Source organism: Cannabis sativa, chromosome 1 (genome assembly GCF_029168945.1).
Source record: "Cannabis sativa cultivar Pink pepper isolate KNU-18-1 chromosome 1, ASM2916894v1, whole genome shotgun sequence".
Classification (NCBI taxonomy): Eukaryota; Viridiplantae; Streptophyta; class Magnoliopsida; order Rosales; family Cannabaceae; genus Cannabis; species Cannabis sativa.
This window is the reverse complement of record NC_083601.1, coordinates 42,794,880-42,812,652: the sequence shown is the minus strand read 5'-3', so window position 1 is coordinate 42,812,652 and position 17,773 is coordinate 42,794,880. Positions and strand designations below refer to the sequence as shown.

Genomic DNA, 17,773 nt, shown 5'->3' with positions numbered 1-17,773 from the left:
CTTTAGATTTATACTAAAATAACTAAGCTAGTATACATATATTTAAATTTATGATTATGTGTCTATGTGAATAAGAATTATTTTTCTTGTATTTTTTATTATAAAATAAATAAAATGCACTATTAACTTTCCTAGACATTGCTGTAACAAGAAAGAGAAGAGAAAGGTATGGAAACAGAGAGAAAGAGAGGGAAAGAGTGAACAGTTATATTCAATGAATAAAGAGTGCCATACATGCTTTTATACACAGGAATCATTAACAGAAAACAAAGAGAGAAGTAGACAGTTAGGACTCTAACAAACTAACCAACTTCTCTAACAGTAATAACAGAATTGACACTCTTAACACTCCCCCTCAAACTTAGAATTGATGCATCTTCAATTCTAAGTTTGTGTCTAAAGTTGCTGAATCTGTTGCTGGAAATGGACTTAGTAAGACCATCAGCTATTTGATCAATTGCTGGAACATGTCTGATATCAACAACTTGCTGCAGTATCTTTTCTCGAACAAAGTACAAGTCGAGTTCAATATGCTTGGTTCTAGCATGTAGAACCGGATTAGCAGTGAGTAACACTGTACTGAGATTGTCACACCACACGACTGGAGTCCTGGGAATGGAGACATGCAATTCGAACAGCAGTGAATGAAGCCAAGTTATTTCTGCTACAACATTTGCTAGGGATCGAAACTCTGCTTCTGTGCTTGACCGTGACACGGTATGCTGTTTCTTGGAAGACCAGGCAACAAGATTAGAACCAAAGTAGATTGCATACCCTGAAGTTGACCTCCTATCATCAACATCTGCTGCCCAGTCAGCATCACAAAAGGCAGTGTAGGGATAATGTTGAGATCCTCAAAAGTATATAGGCCATTCCTGTGTGTCCCTTGCAACAGAATTTGCTTGGTACCCTGATCCTTTACACAACAAGTATCAGGATGAAACTCAAAGAACACTTTGTTATCTCTAGCAAATTTGGATACACTTAACAAGTTTTTAGTTATAGCAGGGACATGCAACAAGTTATTGAGCACAAGAGGTTCAGGAGACAATTTTGATGATAAAAAGGATTGACCTATGTGTTTAATGGACAAACCTGATCCATCACCTACAAACAGTTGCTCTTGTCCATTGTAGTCTGAACTTTGTGCAAGATTTGTGGGATCTGGTGTGCAGTGAGTAGTGGCTCCTGAGTCTGGATACCAAACCATGTCCCAGTCATTTGAAGAGGTGAGTAGATTAGCTTGTGGTGTTGCAGAATTAGGAGTAGCATTCGGGCTATTGTGTGAAGGACCTGGAAAATTTTTGTAAAACCTATAGAAACAGCTTTGGACAGTGTGTCCAAGTTTGAGACACAACTGACACTGAAGCTTATTGTTAGGATTAGACACTCTAGCACCTCTGCTAGGATTAAAATTGCCACGAACAGGAGCAAAATAGGGGTAATTGTAAGGACTGAAGTTGTTGAAGTTGGGTTGAAAATTACCTCTATTTGGAAAGGAGTTGCCAGGACCTGTGTTGTTGAATCGATTGAAAGGTTGCTTATATCCTCCTCGACCATAATTTGCAAGGTTGGCTTCAGGACATGGATCAGGCTCCATTGTAGCAATATTAGCACTTAGATCGATCTCACGATCAGTCTTCTCAATTCGAGATTCTGAGGCAAGTAAAAGTGCTTCGATTTCAGCTACAGAGTATTGTTCGAGTCTTGTATTAGTGGATATGACAAAAGTTTCATATTCACTAGGTAAGCCCTTGAAGATCGCACGAACATGATCTCTTGGAGAGAGAACATCACCAACTGATGCAAGAAGATCTACAGTTTCTTTAACCTTGAGAAGATAATCATTAAGAGATAGAGATCCTTTCTTGAGGTTCTGCAGCTTGGTTTGGAATTCAAGAATCTTTGCAGAGACCTGTAGAGTAAAATACTTTTCGAGTGTGGACCATATTTGACTGGCAGATTCACACCCTACCATGCGAGTTAGGAGACTTGGAGTCATAGAGGACAGGAGCCAAGACACCAGTAGTTGATCTTGAGCCTCCCAATCAAGATACTCTGGATTGTAGATTTTTCTGGTGCGATCTTCATCAGTAAGGTATTTTAATGGAGGATCGGAGCCCATGATGAAGTGTTGAAGTCGATTCCCTCTGATTGCAGCTAACACTTGTTGTTTCCACAACAAGAAGTTGTGATCATTTAGCTTGATCGATAGACTGTGGTTGAAATAGACTGGATTCGATTCGTCAGAATTCTTTCTTCGAGTCCGTTGCAGACTTTGTGTTTGATTTGATGATTCCTGTTGACCTTGTTGTGAGTTGTCTGCAGCTGCACTCTTCTTTCCATTGCCAGTAACGACATTTGCCATTAATGGCGGAAACTCAAGCTCTGATACCATATTAACTTTCCTAGACATTGTTGTAACAAGAAAGAGAAGAGAAAGGTATGGAAACAGAGAGAAAGAGAGGGAAAGAGTGAACAGTTATATTCAATGAATAAAGAGTGCCATACATGCTTTTATACACAGGAATCATTAACAGAAAACAAAGAGAGAAGTAGACAGTTAGGACTCTAACAAACTAACCAACTTCTCTAACAGTAATAACAGAATTGACACTCTTAACATGCACCAACTCAATATGTTACTAAAAGAAGTTTGTGTTTTTTTTTATTAATATATATTATATATTAAAATTTTTAAAAAATATGTATAATTAAGTGCGGATTGGATTGGATCGGTTATTTTTTGAGGTCAAACAACATCCAATCTGCACAAGTGCGGATTTTGGATTTTTTAATCCAATCCAATCCGCACAAGTGCGGATATTCGTATTTTGCGAATTAGATTGGATTGGATCGTGCGGATTAAATTGGATCGGATACTTTGTGAACACCCCTACTTATACTGGAAGGCGGTAGCTTAAGTAGATATTTTTTATTCACGAGAAGAAAAGTAGATATTTTTTACTACGATTATGTGGAGATATATATATCTGTATGAATGAGTTTTGATGCAAAATCTCTGTCACGTGACAAGACGTGGATCCCACTCATCCTATCTATTGTTGTGTGTGTTTATTTTTATTTCTTTTTTGGATAGAAAATCTATTCTTATGTTTGGTAGATCTAGATTGAGATTATTAACTTACCAGCACTTTCTATAGAAAAAAACAAAAAAAAAAAGAAAAAAACTTACCAGCACTTATCCAATGACGTGGATTTCATAAAGTAAACTGTTTAATTAGTGGACCCATCTTGACTAAGTCTCACTAATTCTACTGTTTTTCTTTTAATTATTATTATTTTATATATAGTTGCAAGCCTCCAATAGCTTCGGGGTTTATTTACTGCTGTGCTGGCTTTGTAGTCTCAAATTTCAACTTTCAAACAATTAATTAACAAACGAGCATTGTTATTGGGCACCAGTGGTATCTAGCACCTTCTAGATGTGTCGATTTACAATTAGCTAGCAATACTGTATAAAAATTATTATATTAAACTATATGGGACCCGATACTTAATTACACCAATAGCGATATTGACACGTAGAAAGGTGCTAGGCACCAGTAATACCCTTTAGCATTTCTCTTAACAAACTCCATAGTCGATATATCTCGGCTAAATTAAGCCCCATCTTAACTTGGAAATATATATTAGTTGAAATTTTATATTGTCTTTATGTATTTTGGCTTCAAACTAAAAATATATGACTTATAGAGGCGTTTAATTTCTGAAATCTTTTTGGGTAGCTATTGTTTGTTGTTTACTAATCTATACTAAAAATTCAGTTAAAAGAATTAAATGTAATTGGCTAAACCAAAATTCATTTTTTTTTTTATCTCCTGCTAAATATATATGAATGGCATATATGACAATTTTATTATTTTTGTGGTACTATATTCCTAGTTAAACATGCAAAAAGTACGTAGCAAATGAATTTGTACTATTAATTAGATATATGCATACTAATTAAAAAATGGGTTATTATGTCTCATATTAATTATCATATTAATTACATGCAAAATTTCGTTTGAAATGCTAAAGGGCCCTAGTGGTGTTTAACACCTTTAATATCGCTATTAGTACAACTAAGTATCGGGTCCCATATAATTTAATATAATAGTTTTTAAGGAGTATCGCTAGCCAATCGCAATGCCACATGTCGCAAAAGTGCTAGGCACTACTGGTGCCTAATAGCAATGCTCTTATTTTATAGTTATCCAAGAAATTAATGAGAATAATTTAGTGGCTCAAAATGAATCCTAGTTAGCCGGGAAGCCATTGACTCAATTTAGCCAACATAAATCATCCTTCTCTCTTCGAGATCTCCATAATTATCTTCTTATTCTTTCTCTCTATAAAAACCAAACCTTATTACCAAACGGAAGAAACTAATAAACCTCTTCCTTCTTTTGTACATACATATTCCCTCTTCTCTCTCGTAATTCGTTTCATTCTGGTCTTGTCTAGTCCTATATTCTCCCACACATAATCTCTCTTCGTAACACTCGTATCGATTATATATAAATATCATAAAATTATAAGGAAGCCATATATATATAGGTACGAAGAGAAGAAGTAAGATATATAATAAATTATTAATGGGATTCTTAGACAAGCTCTGGGACGAAACTCTAGCTGGGCCCACCCCGGAGACTGGGCTGTCTAAGCTCCGGAAGTATAACTCCTTCGCCGTTGGCACTAGTATTAATAATAATAATAATAATAATAGTTCAAGGGCTCCTCCACCTCCACAGGTGGTGGTTAATGATGGGGTTAGTCGGAGCATCACAATTCTTAGGACAAATTCCACACCTCCTCTCAGGACTTTATCCACTCATCAAGTTCCGGTTTCCGACCCGGATTCTCCTTCCGGTCCGTTCAGCAGTGCCCCCTCCACTCCCACCACCCGTAACTCTTCTCATCTCTTCATACATCTCGTTCATATAATTTTTCATTAATTATTTGAAATAAAGAAGGGATAAGTTTGAAATTAAATTTTTATAAATTTTGGTATTATAATTATTGATTGAAAAGTAAATTGTGGGGTTTGATTGGGTGCAGCCGGAACGCCTGGCGATCATCAAAATATGAAGAAACATTGGACAAGGAGAAAATTCCCTGTTGCAGGCGATGCCTTTGAAGTTGACCGCACTCATAATAACCAGACAAGTCCGACTGTTTACCATTGGTTGTTTTATAATTTTATTATTACACTAAAGATTAATCTGAATTAAATTAATTAGGATTCACCAAAAAAAATAATTGAAATTAAATTGTTTTCTCAATTAGTTGATAATTGTTAGACTAGTACTATATTTATTATTCTTGAACGATGCTTGAAATTACACAATATAAATCGTTTCTAAGTTGGTAATTGGCTTCTCCCATTGCAGGATAGTGATTAGTGCTTTGGATCGTTGAGAAAGAGAGAAGAAGAAATTGATGGTGGATTTTGCTTTCCCATACATCATCGCTATGCCACTCTGTTTGTACATAGAAGGAACCTTTTTGCAGAGACTGTTTCTGCTGCTACTATATATATATATCATGTACATATATATATATTAATAATAATAAATATTATAATAATAAGTCTACAGTTGGTTCAGCCGTGGAAGAATAGATAGAGAACCAATAGTTGCTGTTGTTGTTGTTTGAGTTTTGTGGGAAAGAGGAGTAAGTTTATATATAGCCATAACTTTCAATCACCGATCGAGTTCTTTGTGTGTGTGTGTTTTTCTTTTTCTTTCATCTTGTATTGTACATACAGGGGCTTATATTTTAGCTTGAATATGTATATATACATGGGTTGTGGTTTGAATCCTCTTTCAATGAAAAACTCAATAGAAGAGCTTTGGAAAAGTTAGTTGTATTCAGTAAGTACTTTTGATAACCCATTTAGGTGGTGTTACCACATTGCTTTCTAATTTTCCAATATTGTTTATGAAGTCCTGCCAATCCCATCCACCACAAATCAAAAGTGGAGTTTGATATCATTACTGAATACTTTAGTCTTTATTAGAAGAAAAAATTTGAGAGAACTCCATGGGAAATAGTTATTTTTGTAATTCTGTTTGGACTGTTCAATAATCAATAAAGAGACAACAATTTAGGTAAGGAACAAAAACAAAAAACACTTGAAAAGGAAAAATTCACAATAATCGATCGTCATAGAGAGATCCTTGATGGGGTTTGTGATATAGGTGTTATTTGGTCTAATAATTAAGCTGGGGATGCCTTCACTTTCTCAATCAGATCAGCTGCATCTTGGACGGTTGAGATATTCTCAGCTCCCGCTTCTCCAATTGACACGTCAAACTTCTCTTCCAAAGCCATCATGATTTCGACCTGTCCATTTGTCACAAACAACAATACTTTCAATCCAAAGACCCTTATAACATTATTAGTATTAAAACAAGCACATAATGGCTCATTATTATTATTATGACTTGAGAATAGGGTCAAAAACTATAAAAGACATACAGTGTCAAGCGAATCAGCCCCTAAATCAGCAAATTTTGTTGAGGGTGTGACTGTATTTTCATCAATGGAGAGTTGTTTGGCAATTGTGCTCTGAACCGTTTTAAGAGTCTCTGGTTGAGCCTGAATATATATATGAGCACAGTGTTCTTCTAAAATAGTTAAGCTTAATTTAGTTGGTGCATATAAATAGATATATGTAGACTCACATTAATGGAGCAAGAAATTCTAGTCTTGAAGCAATTAGATGAGAATAAAACCAATCTCTCAGTTGCCTTTGTGAATGTGACCTTAGGAGCAATTCTTAGCCCATTAACCACTGGACCTCCCTGAACATAAAATACTTAAAATCAACATATATAAGTATACATTACATAACACACATACCAATGAAGATTAGCAATAATAAATTGTTTACAATGTTAGTGAAGCCCTTAAGTTGGCAAACTGTGCTTCTGGGTGTGGCATTATTTGATGGAAGAGTTGCTATAGCACTAATTGGGGAGCTTGCAACAATGGAAGCCATTATAAGTTAAGACAAATATGTAAATTTTACTATTGAAAGAAAAAAAATGGTTATGTTATAATAAGAAGAGGCTCGTAGTTTGAATCATATTATATATATATAAAGTTTCATTGAATCAAATCGATTATACCAAAGGAACTGGGGTTATATGGACCCATTAAAACGGGCGGATTATGTTATGACTTGAAATGTCCTTTTCTTTTGTAAGCAAATTCCAAAATACAACGTTTCATAGCTGGCCCCATGGCCATGACTCGTCGTCATCATTTTGTTTTTCTTTTATCAGAATATTGTCTCTTCTGATTTCCTCGTTGCACTCTGTTTTCCATTTTCCTTTAATAACATTCCCAATCAAACAAAAACATTATAATTATTAGTTACTGAAGCAGAATTGCACAACGGGGATGTAGCTCAAATGGTAGAGCGCTCGCTTTGCATGCGAGAGGCACGGGGTTCGATCCCCCGCATCTCCACTTTTATGATCGCTTTTTTTTTTATATTTTAAGAAAAAAAAATTTATTTGAACTTATATTTCCCTAGATTTGAGATGTAAATAGTTCATTTCATTAACTACAAGAAGCCCATCCATTTAGTTAGTTTGGGTTGTTGTGTTGTGTTGTGTCTGGGGCCTTTATCCGAACTCAATGAACTCATTTGTCTCTTTCCCGTGAATGAATAAAATTGACTAAAGTTCTCCCTAGCTACAAACACGTTTGCCTTTCTTTGTTCTCGTAACTTCCACTATCTTACCTCTCATTTAAATGACCTTAATGTCCCCAACCTCGAACAACCTTATTCAAAATTATTATTCTTTCTTTTAATTGTTAACCATATACATGGAAATATTAAAAATATCATTATTATTATAATCATCAACAAATTTAAAATAAAGTCTCCGGAACGGCATCGAGCACATTTTCCTTAATTTTTGTAACAAAATTTGAAAAATAAACGAAATAATTTTCATTTATTTTTGAAATAATAAAATTTTATTAATTTTATTAAAAAAAAAAACAAAAAAAAAATGCTAACGCAAAAGATGTCAGATAGTAAGAGCAGAGGGGAGGAAAGTTAGGAAATCAACCGGTAATTTCAGAGAAAATACGTGGATTTTTATGTCAAATAGACCAACGTACCCCGTGACGCCGGTGGTGATGTGTACAACGTTTCGACCAATAAAACTCTGCCACATCACCAAACTCATTCCCCATTCGGCACTCCTTTCGTACCCTTCGACGGTAGCCGTCAACCCCACCCACCCCACCCCACCCTTTCTCTGTTTTTTCCGTCAACGAGAAAAAAAAAATAAACTTTATAATAATAATGATAATCTCACAAAAGAGAGAGAAAACCGAGGCAGCGAAAATGCCGGTACCCTTTTGAAAACCCTAATCCGATCAACCTGAAATTCACTTTCTTTTCTCCGACTCGGTGATTATCTCTTCTTAGGTACGTATTATCTTTTCTCCTCTTGGATTTCAGCTATTCCTTTCTCGATTCTAATTGTTAGGGTTTTTTCGGTTCTTGTGTTTTGTTTTAGGGTTTTTGAAATTTGACTTTGATTTTTGGGGTTTTGTTTTATTTTTCTAGATCCAGGTTATATTTCATATTGGTTTATGTTTTGTGAGATACGAGAAAGTCTTAAATTTTATCTTTCATCTTTTGTAATTCAGAACATGGTTGTTGAGTTCAGATGTGGTGGGTTTAATATTATACCACAGTTTAGAATTTGGCTTAATCGCTAGTTACTTTCCTCGATCTGAAACTACGTATCTCGGTGTATCTTCCGATGACTCATTGAAATCTTAACCTTCTTATACCCTACGAAATCCTAAGATTTTTCTAACTCTGTTTCTTTCGTAGATCGGAATTTTACTACTCTGTGCACCGGCCGACGAGAACTAGGATTTCAATGGAGGAGGACGACGAGATCCAGTCACATCAATCTCCGGGGAGTGCATCTCCGGCGTCTCCGAGGCCCGTCGGAAGGATAACGGTGACTGTGGCGGCGGCCCCACCTCAGCAGCCGGTGACCCAAAACGCTCTGACTCTGGCTCTCCCCATACAGACTAGGAATGGTGTGGGTGAAAGAGGTAGCGGCGGCGGTGGTGGTAGGGAGGATTGCTGGAGTGAAGGAGCGACGTCAGTTCTGATTGATGCGTGGGGCGAGCGGTATTTGGAGCTGAGCCGAGGAAATCTAAAGCAGAAACATTGGAAAGAGGTGGCGGATATTGTGAGTGGTAGGGATGACTATACGAAGGCTGCAAAGACGGATATTCAGTGCAAGAACAGGATTGATACTGTGAAAAAGAAGTATAAGCTTGAAAAGGCTAAGCTTTCGTCCGGCGGAGGGCCTAGCAAGTGGCCTTTCTACGACAGACTCGACCATTTGATTGGTCCCACTGTGAAGATCGCCGGTGCCGTTGGTGGTCATAATGCCGTTTCTTTAGCGAATAGCTCTTCCCAACATGCTCATAAGGTCCCCCTGGGAATTCCGGTTCGGGGAGTTAGTCCTTTCCAAGGATTACGGGACCCGAAACCGCACCATCTTCAGCAATCTCTGAAGAACCAGAAGATGCAACACAAGAAACGGGGTCCGGTGGATTCGAGCTCATCAAGGGAGGCATCTCCCGCTTCAACGGATAGTTTCCCAATGGATTTTTATGAGAGGAAAAGAGTGAGGACGGGGAGGGAGATGAATTTGAATGCGAATTTGAATCCTGGTAGGAGTGGAGGAGGGGCATTTAGGGGAGGAAAAGAGAAGAAGGGTTGGGGAAATGCAGTTAAGGAATTGACACAAGCTATATTGAAGTTTGGAGAGGCTTATGAGCAAGCTGAAAGCTCGAAGTTGCAACAGGTAGTGGAGATGGAGAAGCAGAGAATGAATTTTGCTAAGGAGTTGGAGTTGCAGAGGATGCAATTCTTTATGAAGACCCAGTTGGAGATTTCACAGCTCAAGCATGGGAGAAAGGGTGGGATTGGCAATGCCAGTAACCATCATCATAGTAACAACAACAACAACAATAATAATAACAGTGATAGCAGCAACTAAGATTATAACTGTTTGGTTTCTCTGTTTATGGTAGAAAATCCATGTTTGAGATATTTGTATTTGTAACTGAAGAAGATGCTAGTGTAATTGTCTCGTCTCCTCCTAATTTAATCACAATTTGATTGCCCTGTTTGCCTTTTCTATTCTAATACCTAGCCTGACAATGTCGCATTTTCTAATATTAGGAAATTAGGAATCATTGATGAGTGTTTTTTTTCCTTTATTAAATATATATTTTTTCTTTTGGATGTGAATTAAAGGTTTCCACTTGTCATTCTAAATTTCATGAAAAAATTGCAACTTTATTTTTGCAACAATTTGTGTCTTTAGTTTTTATAACAATTTACAAATCGTTTTGCCTACTAGCCGGGGAAAAATAAAGTGGAACATAACTCGTAATTACTTTGACTCAGCTAAGCTAACCGTTTCCTTTTCTTGTTTCCTATACTATGCCTTAGTGACACGAAGCTGTGCTGTGACTAAAATCTCAAAGACTTACACGAGTTGAAAGCCGCACAAGAATTAACGAGTTTGGATTAACCGGTCGTGTTTGAGTTGACACGACTAATACATAACTGACTATTTAATGATTTATTTAAAATTATTTTACTACTTTAATAGATCATAAATAGATTATAAACGTGTTGAATATGCTATAAATGTGTTATTGGTTGACATGTTTAAATAAAAAATACTTATAAACTGGTTACACTAGATGACAGGTCGTGTTCAGACTGGACATATACTTATTATATATAAGTCTTAATACCACACGAATACACGATCCACGACCATAAATTGTCATTCCTAGATGTAGCACCGTATATTTTAGCCATATCCAATACTAGTTAGTAGTTACCACATTGGTACTGCTTCAAAAGTACATGATTTATCTTTCTGGGTGAGCAGATATTTTTATTTCAATGTGAGAAACATCAGTTAGGCCTTTAAACTCCAACATTTATTGGATCGAAATCTAAAACAGGCAAAGAAAAGCCCACATCTCCTTTGGAAAAGGAATTAAACAAAATAAATATGTGATGAGAACAAAGTAGCTAAAGTACCCAAATGAAAACATTGCTATGAAAAAGTCTTGCTTGTTGTAATTGGACATTCTCTTGATCGTTCGGCTTTTTAAGCTTGAATCTTTTGGAAATAAAAGTTTGTTAAGTTGTGCTTTGTCTCTAATTTGAAAGCCCACAAAGTGTAAGACAAATTTGAATCTTTTGGTAATCAAAGATAATTATTAAAAGAAAACATTAATTAAACTGTACTTTAACAATCGTTGAAATACATAAAGTTTATGACAAGATTGTTTGTCCCCTTAGTTGATGAGTCTGATGCTTATGAACTTTTAAGTGTCCAATTGGGATTATATTAAACCAAAACGAAACCAATTATGATATAACATAAAAGTATTACTTGCTGATAGGGAAAATCGCCAAAGATGGTCTAAAGCATGAAAATAAAAAGGAAGATATAGTCAAGCCTTTTTATTTTATTTTATTTATTTTTTGTTGACGTTTGGAGACAATTGTTTTGTACATTCCAATCATAGATTCTCATTCAAATTTCAAAATAGAAATATCTTTCATCCAAAGCATCAAAGGAAATCTATATAATATTTATATATCTGGAATTTAAGCAAGGTCCCTTCCCTACCTCACAAGTCACTCGCAAGGTCTATCTAGAACATCAAAATAATAATATTATTTAGTCACAGCGTAACGCAATGCAAAGAGAAAATGAAATTATGATTTCTTTTCTTGGTAGCAACTCAAAGAGAATAGAAAGAAAGAAAGAAAGAAAGAGTCGTGCATAGTTTTGCCCTTTTGCTTAGACAGAGGACAAATTCGGATTCAGTTGTCTCCTATAAACAAATTCAGTGGGTATTTTGTTCACACTCCAGCTAACATAAATAACACATTCCTAGATCTAGTAGGCCCTTACTCTACCAACCTTCACCGAAAATAAGGAAGAAGAAAAAAACGAAGAAAGAAGTTCACTATCTAATATCTATTCAATACATCCCTTATCTATTGACAAAATATAAAATGAAGTCAAATATTTAAAACCCTAATGATTAATCTCATTGGGAATGTGAAGTGTGTGTGGTGTGGAAATATATATTAATGCATGTTGTCATTGCTATGTAATTAACATTTATCAAATGATGAACACATTTACTTACAATCAAGTACTAATTTTTTATTCATATGGATTGATTTTGTTCTATTATTTAAAATTATAAAATATATTATCAAATCAAATTTATCCAATATATACTCATTTGCTACATTATTTATTTTTAAGATTGTTGCCGGGAGTTCACATGGTTCCTTCTGCAGCTTACTAAACTCAATAGTCAATATTATATTGATTACATAGCCATTTTTTTTCAGAGGAATTGCATTATCATTATTTGAGCTTTTCATTAAAGAAAAAGGAAAAAACATTATTTGAGCTGGATTATAGTAGTTCCAAGTTGTGTGTGATTTGGCTTTGAATTTTAGGTGGAAAAAAGAAAAAGGTATCAATAATATGGGTTATATATATAGCTCAGTTTAAGTCAAATATCTTCTTATTGAATGTTTGAGGTATTTCAGCAAAAAACATGTTCTCCCCACCAAGGCACCGACTGTGGAAATTAATGGTGTACTTCTTTGCATATTTTATAAAATTTAAATCCATGATCAGCCCTTTAGTGTGACCAAAAAGTCCACTCATCCATATGCAACTATGACCCTTTGATCTGTATGCTTTTTCAGTGGCCCCCATATACATCCCTTGCACCTTGATTGCATTCGTGGAGCCCATCTGACCGTCCACCTGTCCAGTTTCAAATCACATGTGTGCCAAGCCTATTGGGTGGGTTTTTTAACTCAAAACAAACTCACATCACATATGAAAAGGAGTTTACTTTACATTTTCCCATGTTTTATTTCCAATAATAAATCCCAACTCAAAGTAGCTATAGTTAGTTGTACTGGTAATCATGCATTAATTACAAGTTCAATGGGTAAAACATATTAGGAGTAAAAAACTAATAAAAGAAAAGGAAGATTTTGGTGGCTTATATTATACACGTGGCGTAATGAGCTATAATGAGTTCCTTGAACTTAATAGGGCCACGTGGCAAAGATTTATTGGGGCAGCAAAATTTGGCAACAACCGGAGCGGGGGCTGATGATATACTAGGGTCCCACCCAAATATGAGGGTTTTGTTTTATTTTGAGTACACTATAATGGCCAGTAGGAATGAAAATGAAAGTTCCAAAAAACGTTACCCAACAACAAAGAAAAGAAAGTTACAGGTCTATTTCTAGTGACACACCAAAATTAGAAAACAAAACCTAATAATAATAATTAATGATGGGATTAATTATTTGGAATCTTCTTGTTTTTGCACCACCGGCCGCTAACATCAACAAGAGTGTCACCACCACCATCCACTCACCACCAACGGATACAATACAAATATCAATATCATAATATTACACAGAAACTACACATTTTTTTCAAAAAAAAAAACAAAGAAACCAAGAAAATTCATAAAACACAGGAATGTTGTCAGAATTGCACTTTCTATAGTGAGATTGAATAGCATTAATCGTGTAATGAATTGCACTTTCATTAATTATGAAACTGGCAGCATAGAACCAGTAGCTCCATTTCTTTCTTTTTCTCTTTCAAAAAAATCTAATCCTTGGTACATACATTTCAGTTATTGGTACTCTTAGCTGGGAAAAGAAAATGTTTTTTTGATTAAGTGTAAGAAATTTTTTTTGCTCTAACTCCTAAAATTGGCAATTTTTTTTTTTTTTTTTGTTTTTACTCTTTATACATCTCTAGTATAAAAATAATAAACCTTTTTTTTTTTGTCGTTTTATAATTTAATTATAGTTGTATAATTATATTATAATTGTTATGAGATTATTTTTTAGTTGTTTTGTAGTTTATTTTTTATTCATAGTTGACGTAAGTTTGATTTCTCGTTGTTTTTAAAAAATTTGTTGAAAAAAGTGTATTTTTTATAATTTTAAAGTTTTACTGGCGTATTTTTATAAATGAAAATTTTATATTAAAAAAATAGCTAATTAGAATTTTTGGCCCCTAAACTTTGACATGTACCAAATCATGCCCCTGAACTTTTAAGGTCGTTAAAAATGCGCCTGAACTATTGAGATTGTTAGATTTAAAGACTTTTGTCTAATTTCATTCAATTTTACTATTTCATTGTTTATGTACTAAACCATGATCTACAAACTTTGATATCTACCAAATCATGCCCCTCGAACTTTGATATGTACTAAATTATGTCCCCTGAATTTTCATCCATGTAAGACTTTTCAACTAAAATTATAAAAAAATTCCTTAAATCTAACAATCTCAATTGTTCATGGGGCATTTTTAGAGACCTTAAAAATTCAAAGGGCATGATTTGGTACATATAAAAATTTAGAGACAAAAATTCTAATTAGCCTTAAAAAATTATAAAAAAAAAAGAGTATTTTTGATTTTTTTTAGTTCATAGAAAAATTATAATTATGATTTTTTTACACAACATTATTTATTATTTATTGTAATTTACAACATTATGTAACTTTTCAATAAATCTAAAACTATTTATAGCACTGAAATTAAAGTTCAAACAACTTCTTATATATATATTAAAAAAACAAAAAACTCACACCTTTGAACTACTATTATTTTATTTCAACATCTTAAATAATTGGTATATATCTATATATAAAAACTAAATTTTTAATTTCTCTGATGAAAAGATGTGAACTGTATATCATAGAAATCTCTTAAGTATACTTTAATGTAAGGGGTATGTGTTAATATACATATATATTAATTGACTAGCAATTTTAAGGATTTCTTACTTGCATTTGGAGCATATTGACATTGATATTTGAAGTAAATTAATATAGTTAGCATCAAGAGGTATGGCTGTATTACCTAATTAATGGAGCATATATAACCTCCAACTAACATTTCTAAGAGCAAACTATCAATTAGAGGACCATTTCATGCCTTTATTTTGAGGATTATGACTTATGACTGTCTGCAACAAGGGCCATATCTCCCCTCTCTCTCTCTATATATATTATTTGTAAAACTACGGTCACACTTACTATGATTTCAAATCCTTATAATCACAGTCTAATTGCGGTGAGGAATGAGGATTAATAAATATTCATAGTCGCCATCACAAATGTGAAAAGTTTATAATAATTAAATTATAGAACTGTGAAATCATTTTTAAAATCTAATTGCTAAAATTAAAAGAGAATATTTCATATATATATAAAAATAACAAAAATAATATAAAAATACGGTTGTATAAAATTTTATATATTTTTACGACTTTTATGATTTTATTTACAGAAGATATAGTATTTTGATGTATTTTTATATTGTATTCTTGTTAATTTGTTATTATTTGTATGTTAACTTTTTCGTTTTATTTAGTTGTTATTTTTTTTTTAATTTTTATATAATTTTATTGTTATTTTTATAGAACATCGTAAAAATATAAAAAAAAAATAAGCATTGAACATAAAAAAAATATAAAAAATTATTTTTATGTAATTATTCTAAAATAAAAATCTAACTGGGTCTATTTTTAGTGATGAGAAATAAAAAAATGTTTTCTATAAAAAAAAAAAAGAAAGAGGAGAGAAATAAAAATTGTTTGATTGTTAAATGTTGATCTTTTGCTCGGTAGTGATAATGGATAAACCTTATGGAAGATTTTTTATTTTTTTTTAAAGAAAAATATAAAATAAATAAATATTAGAATTATGGAAGCGTTTTACTTTCTGTTTATGGTCACTGCATAATATTATAAGACATGGTATTGAAAAACTTAAGTTACATTTTTTTTTTAAAAAAAAATAAAATAAAATAATGGAATAGGTCTTATAGGACAATTTTTTTTGGGTGGTGTCTTTATCTCTACAAAATTACCATGGAGCCCAATTTTATAGTGGTCATCACTGGGGTCAGTTTGGTCAAGTTTTGAAATTATATGTATTATAGTATCTATTAACACCAACAAACGAGTTGTTGCAATATCATTATAATAACCCAACTTTGGAAAAAATAAAAAAAATAAATAAAAATAATATGCAGGGACAGGCCTCCGACATTTGTTAAAAGCAATTAAATTAGCCTAATACCAACTCTATCCAATGACCACTTCTTTTAGGGTGCAAAATAACTATATTTTATTCCTTTAGCAAAAGAAGTAAATTTCAAGTAAAACTAATCATCCTAAGTTGATATATGGAAATTTTAAAACAGAAATGCAGACATAATCCAGGGATGTAATAAATGAAAACACATTAAAAATGAAATATTTGGTAGATAATTAGAAACAAATGACCATGTCTAAAAAAGAAACCTTGCTCTGATGAAAGAACAATATTGCTCCCTTTATACCTTTGACCACTTCAAAGCAAAAAGAAAATGTAAATGGTTTAAGATAAGTTTTGGTATGGAAGATTCAGTTTTACACAAGTGCCTTCCACAATTACCTTGTTTTCTTTTATAAAAAGTGACCAATACATTAACCCAAATACGGATAAAGTCTATATTCTTTTTTAAAGAGCATAAATGATAATGAATACTTTTGCACACATATTTCCTAATGTATATTATGGCTACAAAAATAAAATTGAAATGATTTGTTTGTATTTATTTTTAATAAAATTCAAGATGAACTTCACTTTATTTATTTTAACTAATTTTTAGATTTTTTTTTTGGGTATTGTAGTCATAAGCATAATTTAGTGGGTTTTTTAAGGATTATTTTACAAATACATAAAAATAATAAAATAAAAAATTACAAAAATACTGTTGTACGTAATTTTAAATATTTTTATGATTTTTATGATTTTATTTATAGAAAATACGATATTTTTATGTTGTACTCTTGTTAATTTATTGTTGATTTTTTATTATTTGTATGTTATTTTTTGTTGTTATTTTGATGTTATTTTTTTGTTACTTTTATGTATTTTCTTGTTATTTTCGTGTTATTTTTATAGAAAACTGTAAAAAAATATATAAAAAAATTTAAATGTAAAAATATAATTTTTCACGTGTAATTATCTATTTTTTTTATAAGATAATCCAAATTTAAATCTTCCTTCCTCCAATATAAAATATAATTATTTTTTTTATTTTTATATATATGTACATATAGGGGTGTCAATCCATCCTTTTGCATTATTTCTAAATTAATTAACCCTCCATTTGGATAGTGAATCATAATTTTTTATTAGATACAAGAGAATTATTTGAAGAAATACTAAAATATTTTTATAGGTCTTGAAGATAATAAAAATAAAATAAATTTATTTTAATTTTTTGTTTGATTGCATTTTGAATTATTAAATGGTCATTTTAATAGAATGATTTTTCTATAGTTTTAATAGAATGACTATTTCATTTTGAAATGGAAGGAAAAACTATTCTAAAGCCAAATGATATTAATTTTTTATTATTTTTTTTATGTGTTTTAAATTTAATTCAAATATATTACTATTTCCATTCCTATTTTTACATTATTCTTTTATTTTCATTCTTTTCAACTGACACTATAGTGTTTAAAATTGTCATATAAAGTTATATTCTTATTATTATTGTAATCAAATATTAAATTTTTATTTTAATTTAATAACTATAATAAAAATTACAAA

The 17,773-nt window shown here is 32.5% G+C and overlaps 3 protein-coding genes and 1 non-coding gene across 6 annotated transcripts; 3 read left to right on the top strand and 1 right to left on the bottom strand.

Annotated features, from left to right (window-relative positions):
- The first annotated feature begins 4,277 nt into the window (after positions 1-4,277).
- On the top strand, positions 4,278-5,865 carry LOC115707142 (dormancy-associated protein homolog 4). 3 transcript variants are annotated; one of them, XM_030635007.2, is made up of 3 exons: positions 4,278-4,911; positions 5,065-5,191; positions 5,397-5,865. In XM_030635007.2, the coding sequence occupies exons 1-3, from the start codon at positions 4,602-4,604 to the stop codon at positions 5,422-5,424; spliced, it is 465 nt and encodes a 154-aa protein (XP_030490867.2). In that variant the 5' UTR covers positions 4,278-4,601; the 3' UTR covers positions 5,425-5,865. The 3 variants fall into 3 exon arrangements, with proteins under 3 accessions (XP_030490867.2, XP_060964370.1, XP_030490868.2); XM_030635008.2 differs by having other exon boundaries at positions 4,350-4,911; positions 5,065-5,172; XM_061108387.1 differs by having other exon boundaries at positions 4,344-4,911; positions 5,065-5,865.
- A 169-nt stretch (positions 5,866-6,034) lies between these two features.
- LOC115707141 (acyl carrier protein, chloroplastic) lies at positions 6,035-7,135 on the bottom strand. The gene is made up of 4 exons (XM_030635006.2): positions 6,902-7,135; positions 6,693-6,812; positions 6,487-6,606; positions 6,035-6,351 (listed from the first exon to the last, which is right to left on the bottom strand). Exons 1-4 carry the CDS (start codon positions 7,007-7,009, stop codon positions 6,226-6,228), a joined length of 474 nt encoding a protein of 157 aa, XP_030490866.2. The 5' UTR covers positions 7,010-7,135; the 3' UTR covers positions 6,035-6,225.
- A 274-nt stretch (positions 7,136-7,409) lies between these two features.
- Positions 7,410-7,482, top strand: TRNAA-UGC (transfer RNA alanine (anticodon UGC)). Its single transcript has one exon. It is a non-coding gene; the product is annotated as a tRNA-Ala (tRNA).
- Positions 7,483-7,846: 364 nt separating this feature from the next.
- LOC115707140 (trihelix transcription factor ASIL2) lies at positions 7,847-10,315 on the top strand. Its single transcript, XM_030635004.2, has 2 exons — positions 7,847-8,458; positions 8,873-10,315. Exon 2 carries the CDS (start codon positions 8,922-8,924, stop codon positions 10,059-10,061), a length of 1,140 nt encoding a protein of 379 aa, XP_030490864.2. The 5' UTR covers positions 7,847-8,458; positions 8,873-8,921; the 3' UTR covers positions 10,062-10,315.
- The last annotated feature ends 7,458 nt before the right edge of the window (positions 10,316-17,773 follow it).